Raw genomic sequence first — 14,425 nt, 5'->3', positions numbered from 1 at the left:
ACAGGTTTTTTTTTTTTTTTATTGGAGCGAAGCTCCTCTTATTCTAACCTTCTCATACGTCACACGTTACAGACAAGAGACGAAAAAGAAAAGAAGGCAGTATCTCTCGAACAGTACAAGAGATGGCTCCGTCTCGTAGAAGTACATACAAATTGAAGTTTAGTGAGGATATTCTAGATGGCGCTGTACCGTTACTCTCGGATTGGCTGCTGCATGGACTGTATCTGGGTACGCGGAGAATGAGTGCCTCTCTCATTCTCCTGGAAAGTCGCCGTACGTGGTGGATCGTTGGTGGGGCGTGGACAAAGCAGAGTGGCAGGCGCGCTAAAAACGCTTGCGCTCGGATTCCTTGGATCTCGTCTCGTCGGTTGTAACCGCGCGCCGTCTGCATTCTCGAATGCGATTGGACGCGTGCACGGACGGACACACGGATGAATGGATGGATGGGCGCTCCGACCCACTCATCATCATTTACTCCGTGGATATGCTGTAATTATTTATTAATAATATTGGGGTTTTACGTCCCAAAAGTACGATATGGTTATGAGGAACGCTGTGTAGTGAAGGGCTCCAGAATTTTTTACGATGCGGTGTTTTTTAAAGTAGACTGACATCGCAGAGTATGTGAGCTTCTACTATATGCCTACATTGGAATGCGATTGCCGCGGCCGGGGTCAAACCCGCCACCCGGGCATCGTAACTGTTGCGCCAACTTGGTGAAGCACGTTGTCAGTTTTAGGTGGTACCTCCATAGCATCACACCGCATGTGTACCAGTTCTTTTTTGTTTGTTTGTTTGTTTGTCTGTTTTCGTATTTTGTGTCTACATTGTTGGTAGTTTTTTACTGTTGCGAATGCGTTTTCTCAAGATAAGTTTTTGATGTTCTTCCACTGGGATCGTCACGTCTGGTATTCAGGCAGTCGCACGAAGTTTTCTAAACCGAAAAAGGTCCTTATTTCTTTATCTCACTGTAGCGCTTTTTATCGGAAAAAGTTCGATATTACAGGCGGAGAGCTCCTGCACAGCTACAGGAGCCGCATAAAGATTCTCCGGAATGCATAAACACTGTGAAAGTCTGTTAATACTCATGATTTCATTCTTTTAGGTTACTTATTCGATTAACTGAACGCCGAAAAATTGACCCCTTGAAGAGCATTACAAAACGCAGTTCTAGCGATGAGGACTAACGAAATTCTTTAGGAAAACAATCAAAGCAAAATAAAAATGGTTGATTCTATTACTTGGAAAGTTCCAACGCTTTTTTTTCTATACAATAAATGTAAAGAAAGCCAAAATTTCTTCTCAGAATGGCATTTGTTTCAACGCCGAAGTGCAATAAATGAACTCAACATAATTGACAAAAACCAACGCCAGTCTTAAAAACCTGGAATAAAAAAAAAATAAAAGAAGCACAAATGCAAAAAATAACACGAGAGAACGCCAGGAAACAATATTATTGACGACACAAGATGCTTTAAAACTTCGTTATGAAAACAACCGTGCACAACATTCGTCCTGGAACACTGAAACTTCATTAGCTAATTTTCAAAGGATAACTGGATACATACTTTATACCATAGAAAAAAAGAGCTTTATATTGAGAGCATAAATATTTATATGGAATAAGCAAGTTTCAGAAAGGAAAGAGATGAAGTAAGGACAATTGGCGACAGAAAAAAAAAAGATTATTGGATTGGGTTTCGTTTCTTGAGAACCTTAATTCACGATCCCGGAAGTCCATTGACGTCCCTGTACAAAAGATACTTGGAGTCGAGATCTACACCGCTTTTTCGTCCTTTTTCCCTCTCTTTGTATCGCTGATTCTCTCTTTCCTTCCTTCTTTCTTTTTTCTTTATTACTTCCTTTCTTTCTTTCCTTCTTTCATTCTTTCTTTCCTTCCTTTCTTCTTTATTTCTTTCTATAACGTGAACACATTTTTTTTTCTCCTGCCTTTGAGTTCATGGCGAAAAAGAATATTGACCGTTCCTAAGGCATGAAAGTGTTACGTGCAATTCTGCTCAATTCCATTTATTACGTCTATCCATTTTTTAAAGCTGACAACAATGCAATTGCGTTACCTGCAATCAATCAATATTTACTTCTCTTGCTTATTTGTATAAGGCTCATACGTTATCACACCACAGTATAGGCTCTAAACAAATTTATGTAGTCTTTATCTCTGCAATCATTGCCATAATTGGGGAATTCAACACCCTCCGCGAGTTTAAATTTTGCATTTTGCATTTCAATATTTTGTAGCGGCTGTATTTATGTTATGCGCCGGTGAAAATCACACACACACACACACACACACACACACAAACGCACACACACACACACACACACGCGCGCACGCGCGCACGCACGCACGCACACACGCACACACACACACACACAAACACACACAAACACACGCGTGCGCGCGCGCGCGCGCACCCACACGTACGCACACGCCCCGCCGTGGTGGTCTAGTGGCTAAGGTACTCGGCTGCTGACCCGCAGGTTGCGGGGTCGAATCCCGGCGGCGGCGGTTGCATTTCCGATGTAGGCAGAAGTGTTGTAGGCCCATGTGCTCAGATTTGGGTGCACGTTGAAGAACCTCAGGTGGTCGAAATGGCCGAAGCTCACCAGTACGGCGTCTCTCATAATAATATCGTGGTTTTAGGACGTTGAACCTAATAAATCAATTAAATTAATCAATCACACACACGCACACACCCACATCCATGCACACGCTGTACAAACACATGCATCAACACACTTCAATTGTGCTGGCACCCTTCGCCCTTCCAACGCACAAGAATAAAAAAGTTTCTGGCTCCACCCCACTCGTTAAACCGCTCACGTACGCTTTGCTACATTCTGCTACTTCGAGGACAGCAGACCTCCTCGCCTCAAAAAGGTCACGCGCGGCCTGCTAGGGATACCGAAGAATAGTCGAAGGACCGCACTCGATCCCAGATCAGCTGGATAGTAGAACGCTTTTTATTTTCTTATTTTAGAACCCCTTTGAATTTCGCCTGTAATTCTGCTCCGTCTAGACCACCATTATCATAACGAGAAAAAAAAGGGGGGGGGGGGGGGGGAGCTGTTATACTCTCTCAGTATTATGATCGCCTTGGCAAAGCTGAAATGTTCCCACTTACGTAGGTCACCGCATGGCCCAGGAATGGGAGTCTCCGTGCGCAGAGACTCTCAATTCTGCCGAGTAAGCGCAGTCACGGCTAAAAAAGCACGTCTAGGGCCTAGCGAACCCAGGGAATGGCCTGGCTGAACGGCCAGGCTCGAGGAAATGTGGCGATGGGTGTCCCGGTCCCAAGTGGTTATAAAGAACGCTCGCTGAACACGGCAGCTCCATCTGAGACCAGTCGCGAAGCAAACTGACCATGCGTATACACTTGCGTTTCCAACGCAATCCAGCTGTGCATTCTGATTACGGACGTCTTCGCGCAACTTTTCATTCAGGCTCTTTTTTTTGGCCGTCCGTTTTTTCGCAAGCACGGTATGCGTGTGTGACTACACTCAGTGCTGCGTTCGCCATTGTGTGTGTCACTTCTGCGCTCCGCGTATGGAAGGGCAACTTGCTTTCAGTCTCTATACTTCCCGTCATGCTTTCCTTCTCCCCTACCTTCCCTATCTTCAGTCTTGCTGTGCATCTTCCCGGCACCAACCTTTTTGCATTGGCAGGCACTGAAATTAAAGGAGAACGAGTTTACTTATTCCTAGCGTGTTTTGTAAATGATGGTGTGGCGCTAGACTGCTTTAAATCTTCTGTAAATGCACTGCTGCAGCGGAAAAATTGAATTTCCTTCCTCGTGAAAAAAAATTTTTTCGGGACACAGATTGTGAGCCATTGCTTGCTGCCTAATTTTAAGGCTTATCGCAAAGAAACACAAGGACACAAAGCAAAACATCAGGCCTAACCTTCATAACAAATCCCATCTTTAGAAATCCAGCCAAGTTGAGTCGGGACGAAAGTCCTCTTATTCTTCTCTGGCTATTTCTGGGCCGAGTGTAGTGGCTTTTACTTTGTCTCAGGAACAGTACCGGCGCAATACTGACTACTTCTCGGCCAACTCTAGTGGCTATAACTTTGTCTCAGGAACAGTACCAGCGCAATAGCTTTTAGACGCGAAGCATCTCATGGGCGAGCTCAATCTGGTGTGCGGCTGGACCACCCTTGGAGCGAATGCACTTGCTACTATTGGAAACCTCAGAGCAGAGTCGTCTACGTATAATACCGATGACAAAGCTCTGATGTGTACGTAGGGCAGTTTCTATGAGTACGTCATGCCCTCATTCACTAGGCGCGCGCCCGGAAGGAAGGGAGAGCGGCATTCATCTTGAACTTTGACTCACTTCCGTGACGTGTAGCGTTGCAAATTTTGGCAGACGCTATCATAAACGCCCCTTGTACGTGTTGTGCTTCTCAGTTCAAAATTGTCAAACCGGGCTAGTGGCCCTTTGAACACTAAAAATTCGCAGCATGCGCGTCAACGAAAAGTGTACTTTGGGTCCATGTGTCCAATCAGAGTATTCTGTCCCTCATTGCCCATTACCAGCAATTGGTATGTTTCCGTGGAAAAAGCCTGTTCATTACTGTGCGTTTTGCACCTCCTTCTGCCGGTTTCTCTTCTTTGAAATGCCGTGATGACCGCCAGTGTCACCACTGCCACAAGTGTAAGCGTTAGCACCCGCTACTTTGCATTTGCACATGCTTCCCTTTAGTGCCAGATGGTGTACTTTTGTTGTAAGTCACTTCCTAATTGTCCGAAAGATCCACATTCAATTCTTCAAGCCCACAACAAGGACGTTTTTCACACCACGAGATGAAGTGAACAATTTCGGCATGCAACACCACAACATGCGAGAAAACTATACCATTCGCAGGTTTTGCCCGCCGAAAAGTTTACTTGAAGATTAGTAAGGTATTAGTAGATATATTGCCCCATACTGATGACTGGAAAGCTTGAGTTCTCCGCTATCTCATGCTTGCAACGTAATTATCCTATTTTACCAAAAAAAAACCCAAAGGGAGTGTCACCACTGTTCTGAATCTCACACGCTCCGAGTGTGCTGTGGACGCGTTTATCTGATTTGTTTTCAACTTACTCGAGATCAAGAACAACAGACTACTAACAAGAAACCTTTCAACATCACATGTTTCAGAAAGCTCAGTGAAGCACCATTTTCTTCAACAGGGTATTATCTACTAGGTTAGACAAAGGCACGTTAACGCTGTATGAATGTGCCTTGGAATTTGTCAAACTGGTTTTCACACCGACACAATTTGCACCACTTGGTTAGACCGTGCTGCCTTGATATTAGTACCCAACTATTACATATTTATTATAGAAACGTTGTCTTTGTTCGTTCCTAGTGAAATATTAATCACAGTGCCCTTGACGATGTCTGTTAATACTATGCAAAAACGTCATTCAGAACTATCAGATATTCAAAGCTTTGATGTCTGTTATAATAGATTAGTGTTGTGTCTAATAAACGCAAACGAATTTTTGAAATTTTCATTTTTCCGTGATGAACATGGTATATTTTTTTTTCTGTAAAGCATTCATGCCCACTTTTTATTTTTGTCACACGAAAACGGAGCGAACAACTGCGTTTGTCATCTTCAACAATAGAAATTTTGTAGATCAAGAGGTAAATTTTACAGTGAAATCTTTTTACGCCATGCTCAGCGAGAAGCTCATAATCATCGGAAAGTCACATGATTCTGGACATTAGTTCCGCCCACTTACAAACGACCGTTATTACATAGGCTGCGATGTATTTGTCTACTATTTCACAAGCATCTACTCGGCTTATCTGCGCAGTCTGTGCTCGGTACACAGGGCTCTCTGGCTTTGTGAAAAAGAAACTATCAAAATGAAAACTAGACTTGAGAGATGTAGTGCGAGCTTAAAAGACCGAGAACGAAGATGAGATGTGTTTCTAGCTTGTAGCACGTTTTTAAAGTAACCTTGCACCGACTAGCCCAATATAACGTAGTGTTAAGGGGTAACTAAATTTTGTTTTCAGTGGAAGTCGTTGCGAGATCACAAAGACAGCCGATTTGGGAGGCGTTTTAAGGAGGAGTTTAAGTGGTGCATGAGAGAGTTTGGTACCTTTTTGGCAGCACGGGCTACGACTTTTCGCTTAGAAAGCGGAACATACCATACTACAAAATAAAAATAAAAATGGCGTAATACACGACATGTAGAAGATGACAAGATGTCCAGAAACAGTACAATCCAACGGCACATGTGTGACAACTATTCTATCACGAGTTCTAGTAAACAAAACATGTTTTCAGGTACACGCTGTTTCACACTTTAAGAATCCCGTAGAAATGCGTTCCACATTTTACACTAAGTATGAAACAGCCTGTGCATGTACACATACAAAATGAAACCGTTTATACACCATGTCATACACGGAGAGAACACCTAAGGAGGATATTTGCATAAAACTCGACACACCTTTAAAGCCTTCTGAAATACTAAATACATGACAAAACTAATGTGACGTAACTTTTTTGGAAGTCATTTTAATAATTCCACTAAATAATTGTGTCATGTTTATACCTATTACGTTGATATTTACTGGCCATCAGGTAACAAAAAGAGTTTCTCTCAGCAAGTTTTCTTGAATTTCTTTATGACTGGTTGCCTATCACTTATGTACTCTAGATTGTTGTGGTGCTTTTTCTCAGTATGTTTCCTTTCTGTATGAACGAGCAAGTCTAATGGTACGATTATTTTGTTCAGATTGAGAGCACGAGTACATAATAATAAGAAGCAGGGACGACATCAACGTGATGTTCGGTTCGTTACAATGTACGAAAATCAGACGTTGCGTCTTCATTCATACTCATTCGTATTTTTTTTTTTTTTGTGCAGGGCCGAGTTGCTTGCGCCAGTCCTGGGGGTCATTCGGCCAACGACGAGTGAGACCACCCAAGATAGGCGATTTGCCGCGGTGAGTCCGCGCTTCAATCTGGATGTGTACAATCTCCCTCCTGGGAGCAATGCAGTATCGCTGGTTCCGTGAAGTGTTCTTTTCACTGCCTCATTTCCTTTCTCTATTTCATGTTCTGAAGTAGTGATAAAACTAGTATGTCACTACGATGGCGGAAATGCACCGAATAATTCTTCCATATGTGCATTGCAACACGTCGTGTTCATTTGTAACCAACCAGAAGATTTGTATAGAAGGAAGAAAATCAAAGACGTACCGGCCCGAGATGCAATAAACATAGCGGTTCTATTTTTCAACATACAGCATTGTGCATATTTTTGCTTAACTTGTCTGTTTAAAGATTTTTTAGGGTAGGCTTAATAGTTAAAATATAATATTTACACCGAACTTTCGTTCAACACTTGAATATATGAACATACAGTATAAGTGTGACCGTCACTCTTAACTGCAACGAAAACATCTTAGCGACCACGGCCGAATATTTTCGCTCGTACTGCCTTTGCTGTGACCATCATATTGCCATTGTTATCCAGTGTGCAAAATTTTACCTTTCCCTCCACTTAACCAGCTAGTTATCTACTGTCTAATAAAATTATTACATCGCACATGCTTAGTTTTGTCAATTGACTGTGAATTAGTTGCAATGATGATGATCAAAACGCCGAGAGGAATGAATGTGTCTGCGACTTTCGTAAATACACCCTTACCGATAATCAACACGTTGTTAATGAAAATTTGCTGCGTTGCAGGTTTTTCTGGTTGTGCTAATTCATTTGCATGCTGGTTTCAAATATGAAATAATTTCACTTCATCCCTCTTTTGTGCATTGTAACAGAATAAATAAAAGAACAGAATTCAGAGGTAGGCATATTGAAGCAGCGGGTGTAATCTTTCATTTTTTTTTCTGGTAGGTAGTAGCGACGAGAAGCGAAGCCTGCATAGAGAGTCCGTGTATTATCACAAGCAAATATACAACACTACTGACCTGCTAAGCGTTGTTTTTGTTTAAGGAGCGTGATCCTAAATTAGAAAAAAACCAAGAGCCTTGATCGGAAGGACCTGGCTTTTCGGATATTATTGAAGGCTTAACAAAAACGTAAGTTTATTGTGATTATTGAGGCAATGAATATTATTAAGGTGTTTCAATAGAGCGGCCACTCAAGCACATAGGGTAAATGATGTTAAGGTGGAGCCCTTGCTTTCTCCCAACTAAGCGGCGGATCATGAAAACCGGTGTCTGATTAAGTATATCAGCTTCGAACCATTGTGGTGGACTTCTTTTAGCATATGTATTTCTCAAGTGTACCACAAAACTGCTATCTCGAATGCGTCTTGTTGCACGTAGGATGTTCATTCGTGGCGAATATATGACCTGGTTTTGGTGGATAATAGGTAGCTTATAATCACAGACACTATAATAAAACAAAAAGAATGCATTTGAAGACTATTTTTTATAGGAGTACATGGTCGAAATATGATCGACATATCAAGGAGCACAGGTTCAAAAACACCCATGTAAAGCGTACCTCTCTTGACTGAGACCACTATCGTGACAGTGTAACTTGAAAGATTGCTTTACCTAATGTCAAAAAACATTGCGTGCAGCATACTTTACAGGGGAATTTGCACATTTTTTGGCTTTGTTCGACGTGACGCCCGTATTAACGACTCCAGGTGCGGGAAGCTTCTCGTCTGTAAAAGCACCTAAAGCTCCACTTTCGAAGAAACAGGCCAGTGTCATTGAATCAGATAAAAGTAACAAATTTCGCAATGATTCTGCGAACATTGTGTTTTTGTTACCTAAATTCAATGAGAGAACAACTACACTTTTCTGTTCATATTCAATAGAAAATATTCTGCGGGATTTTCGTGAGAGAGTTATCTTCAATTTTGAGTAAACGTGCGCACGATCTCTCCAACCTGAAAAGCTCTAAAGCACAATAAGCCTTGGTACAGCTTCGGGATAGTACTGCAATGCACAATTGAAGGTACACTTCAGTGAAATAAAGTACTTAGGGTGAACTTCCGCTTAAGATACAAACAAGTCAAAGAAAGTCTGTGTGGCCGCTTGAAATGGCAGTCTCTACTCATTCCTTCACCTTTTGTTCTCATTTGCTTCTCTTGTTTGTCACATGTGGCACGTAGCTGCTGTTGCTTGGCTCGTGCTAGCACGTGCGACTTGCCTAATTTGTACTGCACCCGACACATTCAAAGCACCTTACCGAAATCTGATATTGAAGATATTGGCTGCGATGACCCTGATATCGTAATTTTCTGACCAAAAGAAATACTCCTTCCCCAGGGATGCTTTCTTAATACAGGCCGCCAACGTGTTTCTCCAGTGCTTTCTCACGCTTTGTTCGCAGCGGTCACTAGCACTCTCTGCAACCTACATACCGAAAATGGAGTGCTTTCTTTTGCTTCTCCCGCCGTTATACTTTCGGGAATACACCGAGCGTCGTGTATCACAAAGAAAAACGTTCCGAAGAACGTTGACCTCGTATATCACTGAAGCGTGGTTGAGCCACGAAGAAAAGCAGCGCGCCTCGAGGCATATAGTACAATGCGTTATGGTGTACTGATCCCCGTCGTAGTGTATCTCCCCTCTAGTGTTTCAAGAGATATATCTTAGGCGTCTACGCCTTCTTTTTCGCGTTCTGAAGTAGTTATTTGCTTGGTATTGTGAAAAAGCCTACCATAGTCTTCTATTTCTTTCTTTCCCTCTTTCGTTCTTTCTTTCTTTCTTTCTTTATTTTATTTCCACATCTTCGTCATAGCGGTTGTTCTCGTAGAACACATAAGCGGCCTTTCTTGTGGCGCCCTTCCTTTTTTTTTCCTCAACGCACGCTAATTATTTTCTTGACGTACGAGGTTTGACAGAGTGTCACTTCTTCCGAAATAGCTGGAAAAAGGGTGATGCTTCTCTTAGAAAGTACCATATTTTATATTGAAGTAGGTGTCGCAGAAGGCACGCTATTTTTTTTTCTTGCTCGTTTGAAGTTGTGAAACCGAGAAGAAATCGATTGACGGTTCTTATTCGCACTTCGATTTCGCGGTACGCGGATCTGAAGCCTGTGAGACTTCGTTTCAACTACGCATACATCAATTATGCTTAACATTATTGTTTGTAGTGAATATATGTGAGCGTGTAATATGCACCGAAAATTTTGCTGCTTCAAATGAGTCCGCGATTGCTTTAAATCTATGTGTGGATCAAAAGCTTTATTGTGCTCGCCTTAGTGCGCGATGAGTGCTGCAACATCAAAATTGAGAGGCTCTGAAGAGCCAATTTCTTTGCCACATTTTCTTTCATCAAGCAAACAGAGCTAAAATTGATACAAATGCTATTTTTCTAATTATATTCCTTTACTATATCTGCGACGTCATCTTTATAAACAGTATAATGATGGCACTTGCGTATAAGCTAGCAGAATTTGTCATACTTCAATAAATATTTAATGTACCTTTCTGCCTTCTATAGGGCGGAAAGTGTATGAGGCCTCAAGCATATATGAAACATGAATGTTTCAGGTTTTTTTCGAGATGCTGAATCCTAGAGGTTTTCTGCGGTTTAACGAAACACGCATCCTTTGTTCCTAACGCAAATATTCTTTGCATTATCATTATATAGGCCCTAGCAGCAACTATGTGGATGCGGGCTCTCATTGGAAGTTCCTGGAGGCGCATATTTCCGCAGGGCTCCTGCGCACGCCCAACAAAAAAACGCGTAATGTAAAAAAACTGCATGTCTACACGTAAAGTCATTTCAATTACAGCATGACTTCTGAACTTTGCCGCGAGCAAACATTACTCTTAATTGACATTTGAGCTGGCATCTGTTCGGAGCATAAGCGTACAGAGTGCGTTAATATGTAGTTCATGAGATTTCGAACAACGGTAACTCAACATTTACAATTAAAATTTTCTAAGTGTACACTAATAAAGAAGGGTTGCCATGTAACACTTTGTGCAACTTCGATTTCATCATATGCAGTTACGAGCGCATGATGAAATCTCTATGACGCATTGCGATAAGATATGAACATGTTGTCATGTATAGATTTTGCGCCCCTACACGTCATGTTTTGTAAGCACATGCACAATCACATGAAGCTGCCATAGCTTAATTATCAAGCTGTCGCACTGCCGGTTTGACTCGTTTAGGGACGCTGGCCGCTTTTCCAAGTGGGCGAAATGCAATAAAACACGCGTACAGCGCGTACAGAGGATGAGATGGGCGTTAAAGAAGCTTAGGAGTTCAAAAAAAAAACGGACAGTTCTTTGCGAAAACGACCCTCATACACAAAGTGCTATGTTGGAGTAATAAAAACTACCGATAACTGTTTTTAACTTATAAGAAGTTTTGGGTACAAATTAGCACATAAACCTTCTATTTTCTTTTTGTGTGTTTTGTCAGTGTCCAAGTTTCCTTCTATTCTTCGTATATGCAAAGCATTAAATGTTCTAAGAACGTGCTATTTTTTCCCCTCCGCTTGCGGTGTTTTATTGACTAACAGGAAAAATATACGCTTACTGCCCTTTCTTTCCTGCCAAACAGTTCATAATTTATGCAGGAACGCTGTTTGAAATGTCAAGTCTCTCAACGTGAAAGACGTACGTATGCAAAATGGAGTGTCTCGCGTTTTTCATTACTTTTTTTACGACCAGTTGACTACGCCTCAACGCGAAGTCTGTTCTCTGAAAATGTCTGAGAACGCATGGCACTCCCTCGCACTGTGACAATCACAGTGGGCTACAACTTTAAGAATCATTCCTGAACTAGGTTATAAAGCGAAAAAACAGGCGACTACCTAACGCAACACATGTAGCGCCTTTCAATGTAACTCCACGCTAACGCTGACGCAGCAATAGCAAGAACCATATTTTTAGGTACTTTCGGCTTTAAGTCTTCCAAGGGCGTGGAGGTTAAACGTGATTTTGTGCACAGTCACGTCTTGGCCAGCGTGGCATGCTGCGAGACAATGGCCTCGTTGAAACCTTTTGTAGACTTTGCGTCAACTGAAAAACGGTGGGCTACAAAGTCCGCGTGGCATTTCATTAGAAAACAAAAAAAAAATGTGTCACGATGCCTGAAAGTAGGTCACATTCTTGCAATATGAATACTCTGCTTCAAAAGTTTACTCTGAGCCAATGCCAAACTCTCGTTCGCTACAACTCGCTTTGCAGTGAAAAAATTGTCATGCTCGTCAACGCACGAGTTTATTTTTCGCCGCGACACAGCTGCGCAAGACGAAAAAGTGGGCGGAAGTAAAATAGAAGCGTTGCGATGGCATATACCAACTTGAAAGCACTTCGAAACCCGCAGTATGCAGGGCCACATTTCCCAGAACCGAATTTGTGTAACTTTTCGCGGAATGCCGACAAGAAACTCTCTAATCTGGATTCAAAGTCACGTCACTCTTTAATACTGCACCAAGGTTCCAAGAATCGGGCTGCCATTCACATAAGAATGTTGTAAACTATCGTTTACCTAACTGAACGCTAACTTAGTAAAAATGCGTTACAAACCTCTCTATTACTACGACGAAGCTGTATAAGGCTAGATTATATCGAAGTTCATAATTCGTTTGCCCTATGAACGCACCTATAGCACGTAGAAGCCTCACAAATTGGGCCATCCCCGCTACTAGTCACTGGTTCACTAAAACTGATGTGAAAAACACACCGGACGCAACAACTAATTAATGTTTTTGGGTAGGTGAAAGCAATATAGTTGAAAAGTGTTTTCGCGAAACGTTAAGGATAACTAAGGGATGAACTTCGAGCACACGTTTCTGCTTCGCTAGTTAGCCATCCATACACATTGTCGTGGTGATTTTTTGTTTTGTAACAGATAAGCAGTCGTCTGAAAGTTCACAAAAAAAAAACGGTTAGAAGTTCATGCCAGGGCTACATTTTTCAGAGTGCCACAAAGCTCGTTTATTACTTACATTCATCTAATAGCAATTACCGAAAATAAGCAATTTATTTAATGAGGCGCAGTGCACGCTTTCAGCAAACTGCGATCAGTTTTTTCGTCCATGTATTGTGCCTTTACTTATATTTAGCCAGCACGGGATCAGGAAGCTCAAAATTTCTGTAGCTGCCCACGCTATGCTTTATTTTCTTTCAATCGTACTTTCAACGTTACCGAAGTCTACAAGAGTGCTACACTTATGGTGGGGTAACGGCCAAGTGACTGGAGACACTCGGAGAGCAGGCACTCTAAGGTGAAGATGCGATTTCCTCCCACTGAAAGTGAACGCAGCCTCCCACCGGCTCTGACCGCATATTAATGCGACTCTCTTTGTAGCCCTTGGCAGATCAGCTCTGGGCTGTCCACCAAGCCCGCGAGGCGGCTGAGGAGCTTGGCATCTCAGTCCCCACGTGGGAGCTGCCCGCAACACAGTGATCTGTGTATTGGAGGACCAAATAAAAGTTTATCCAATCCAATCCAATCTCTTTGTAGCGACGCGGTGTAGTTATCACGTCGATGTTTTTCTCGTTTTTAGACCGAACGATATTTGAGGCGACTTTGACAGTTTACATACAGCAGAACTCGAGACATTTCTTCGTACTTCCTTCCGTTCTATTTACATTTGCTCTGTCATTAGGCTGTGAATTCAGTCTTGGCAAAGTTAAAATTCAACTTCGGTGTCGGTGTCTCTAGTAGCTAGGTTTAGGGCGGTACCCTTCTTGGCAGGTTGCTAAAACACTGTAGGAAGACTTCAGCTCAAAGAACAGCAAAGCAGGAAAGGAAACACGGAAGAGTGCTCTTTCTATGCTTTATTGTCTGTTGTTCGTTTATTTATGCCCGAAGTTTTGTTAACAATGTCGTGGTTTCACGTGTAGAATAGTGTTTTTTTTCTTGCTTTTCGACATGTTTTTTTCACGCATCACTATTTGGAGTGTTTACGTGTGAGTGAACGAGCGCGTGCGTGTGTGTTCATGTGTTCGTGCTTGTATTTCTGGCTGTACATGAGGAATGAGTGGACGCGCGCGCGCATGCATGGATGCTTGCGTGCGTACGCTATGGCATCGTACTTTACTTTGACAACGCTGGTATACTATTTATCTTGCTCACAAGATGGTTGATTTGGCATGTTTGTAACGCATAAAATGTGAAAGCGCACCGAGAACACAGAGAACAGAGAAGGCGTGGAGACATGGTGCTGCTCGCGCGTGCCCTTGGTTTGTCACATTCCGCCTGCGTCGGTGAAATATCAGCTAGCTCTCCTACAAGCACCGTCTCCTTATTTTCTTTTAGCCTATATGTGTTCTTCGTATATGAACTATGCGTATCCAAATTCACATAATTATATGCACGCGTAGCAATACAGAATTCGAGGTCGTGTGTGGTCGCCATCAGGGTAAAATAAAAAGTTGGTAACTTTTTCCATTTCTTTCTCTCTGTCCTTCTTACCTTATTTCTTCTTCAGCAGAACGA

General features: G+C 42.3%; 1 protein-coding gene across 3 annotated transcripts in view; it reads left to right on the top strand.

Moving 5' to 3' along the window:
* Positions 1-14,425, top strand: part of LOC119172721 (calcium/calmodulin-dependent protein kinase kinase 1-like) — a 322,158-nt gene that overhangs the window by 226,236 nt on the left and 81,497 nt on the right. For all 3 annotated transcript variants that reach the window (XM_075889943.1, XM_075889944.1, XM_075889945.1), the window contains exon 2: positions 6,900-6,978. In XM_075889943.1, coding sequence (XP_075746058.1) covers positions 6,900-6,978 — 79 coding nt within the window. The remainder of the gene's footprint in view (positions 1-6,899; positions 6,979-14,425) is intronic.

The sequence above is a fragment of the Rhipicephalus microplus genome, chromosome 3 (assembly GCF_043290135.1).
Source record: "Rhipicephalus microplus isolate Deutch F79 chromosome 3, USDA_Rmic, whole genome shotgun sequence".
In the NCBI taxonomy this organism is placed as follows: Eukaryota; Metazoa; Arthropoda; class Arachnida; order Ixodida; family Ixodidae; genus Rhipicephalus; species Rhipicephalus microplus.
The sequence above is the reverse complement of the archived record's forward strand: the minus strand, read 5'-3'. Positions and strand labels throughout refer to the sequence as shown.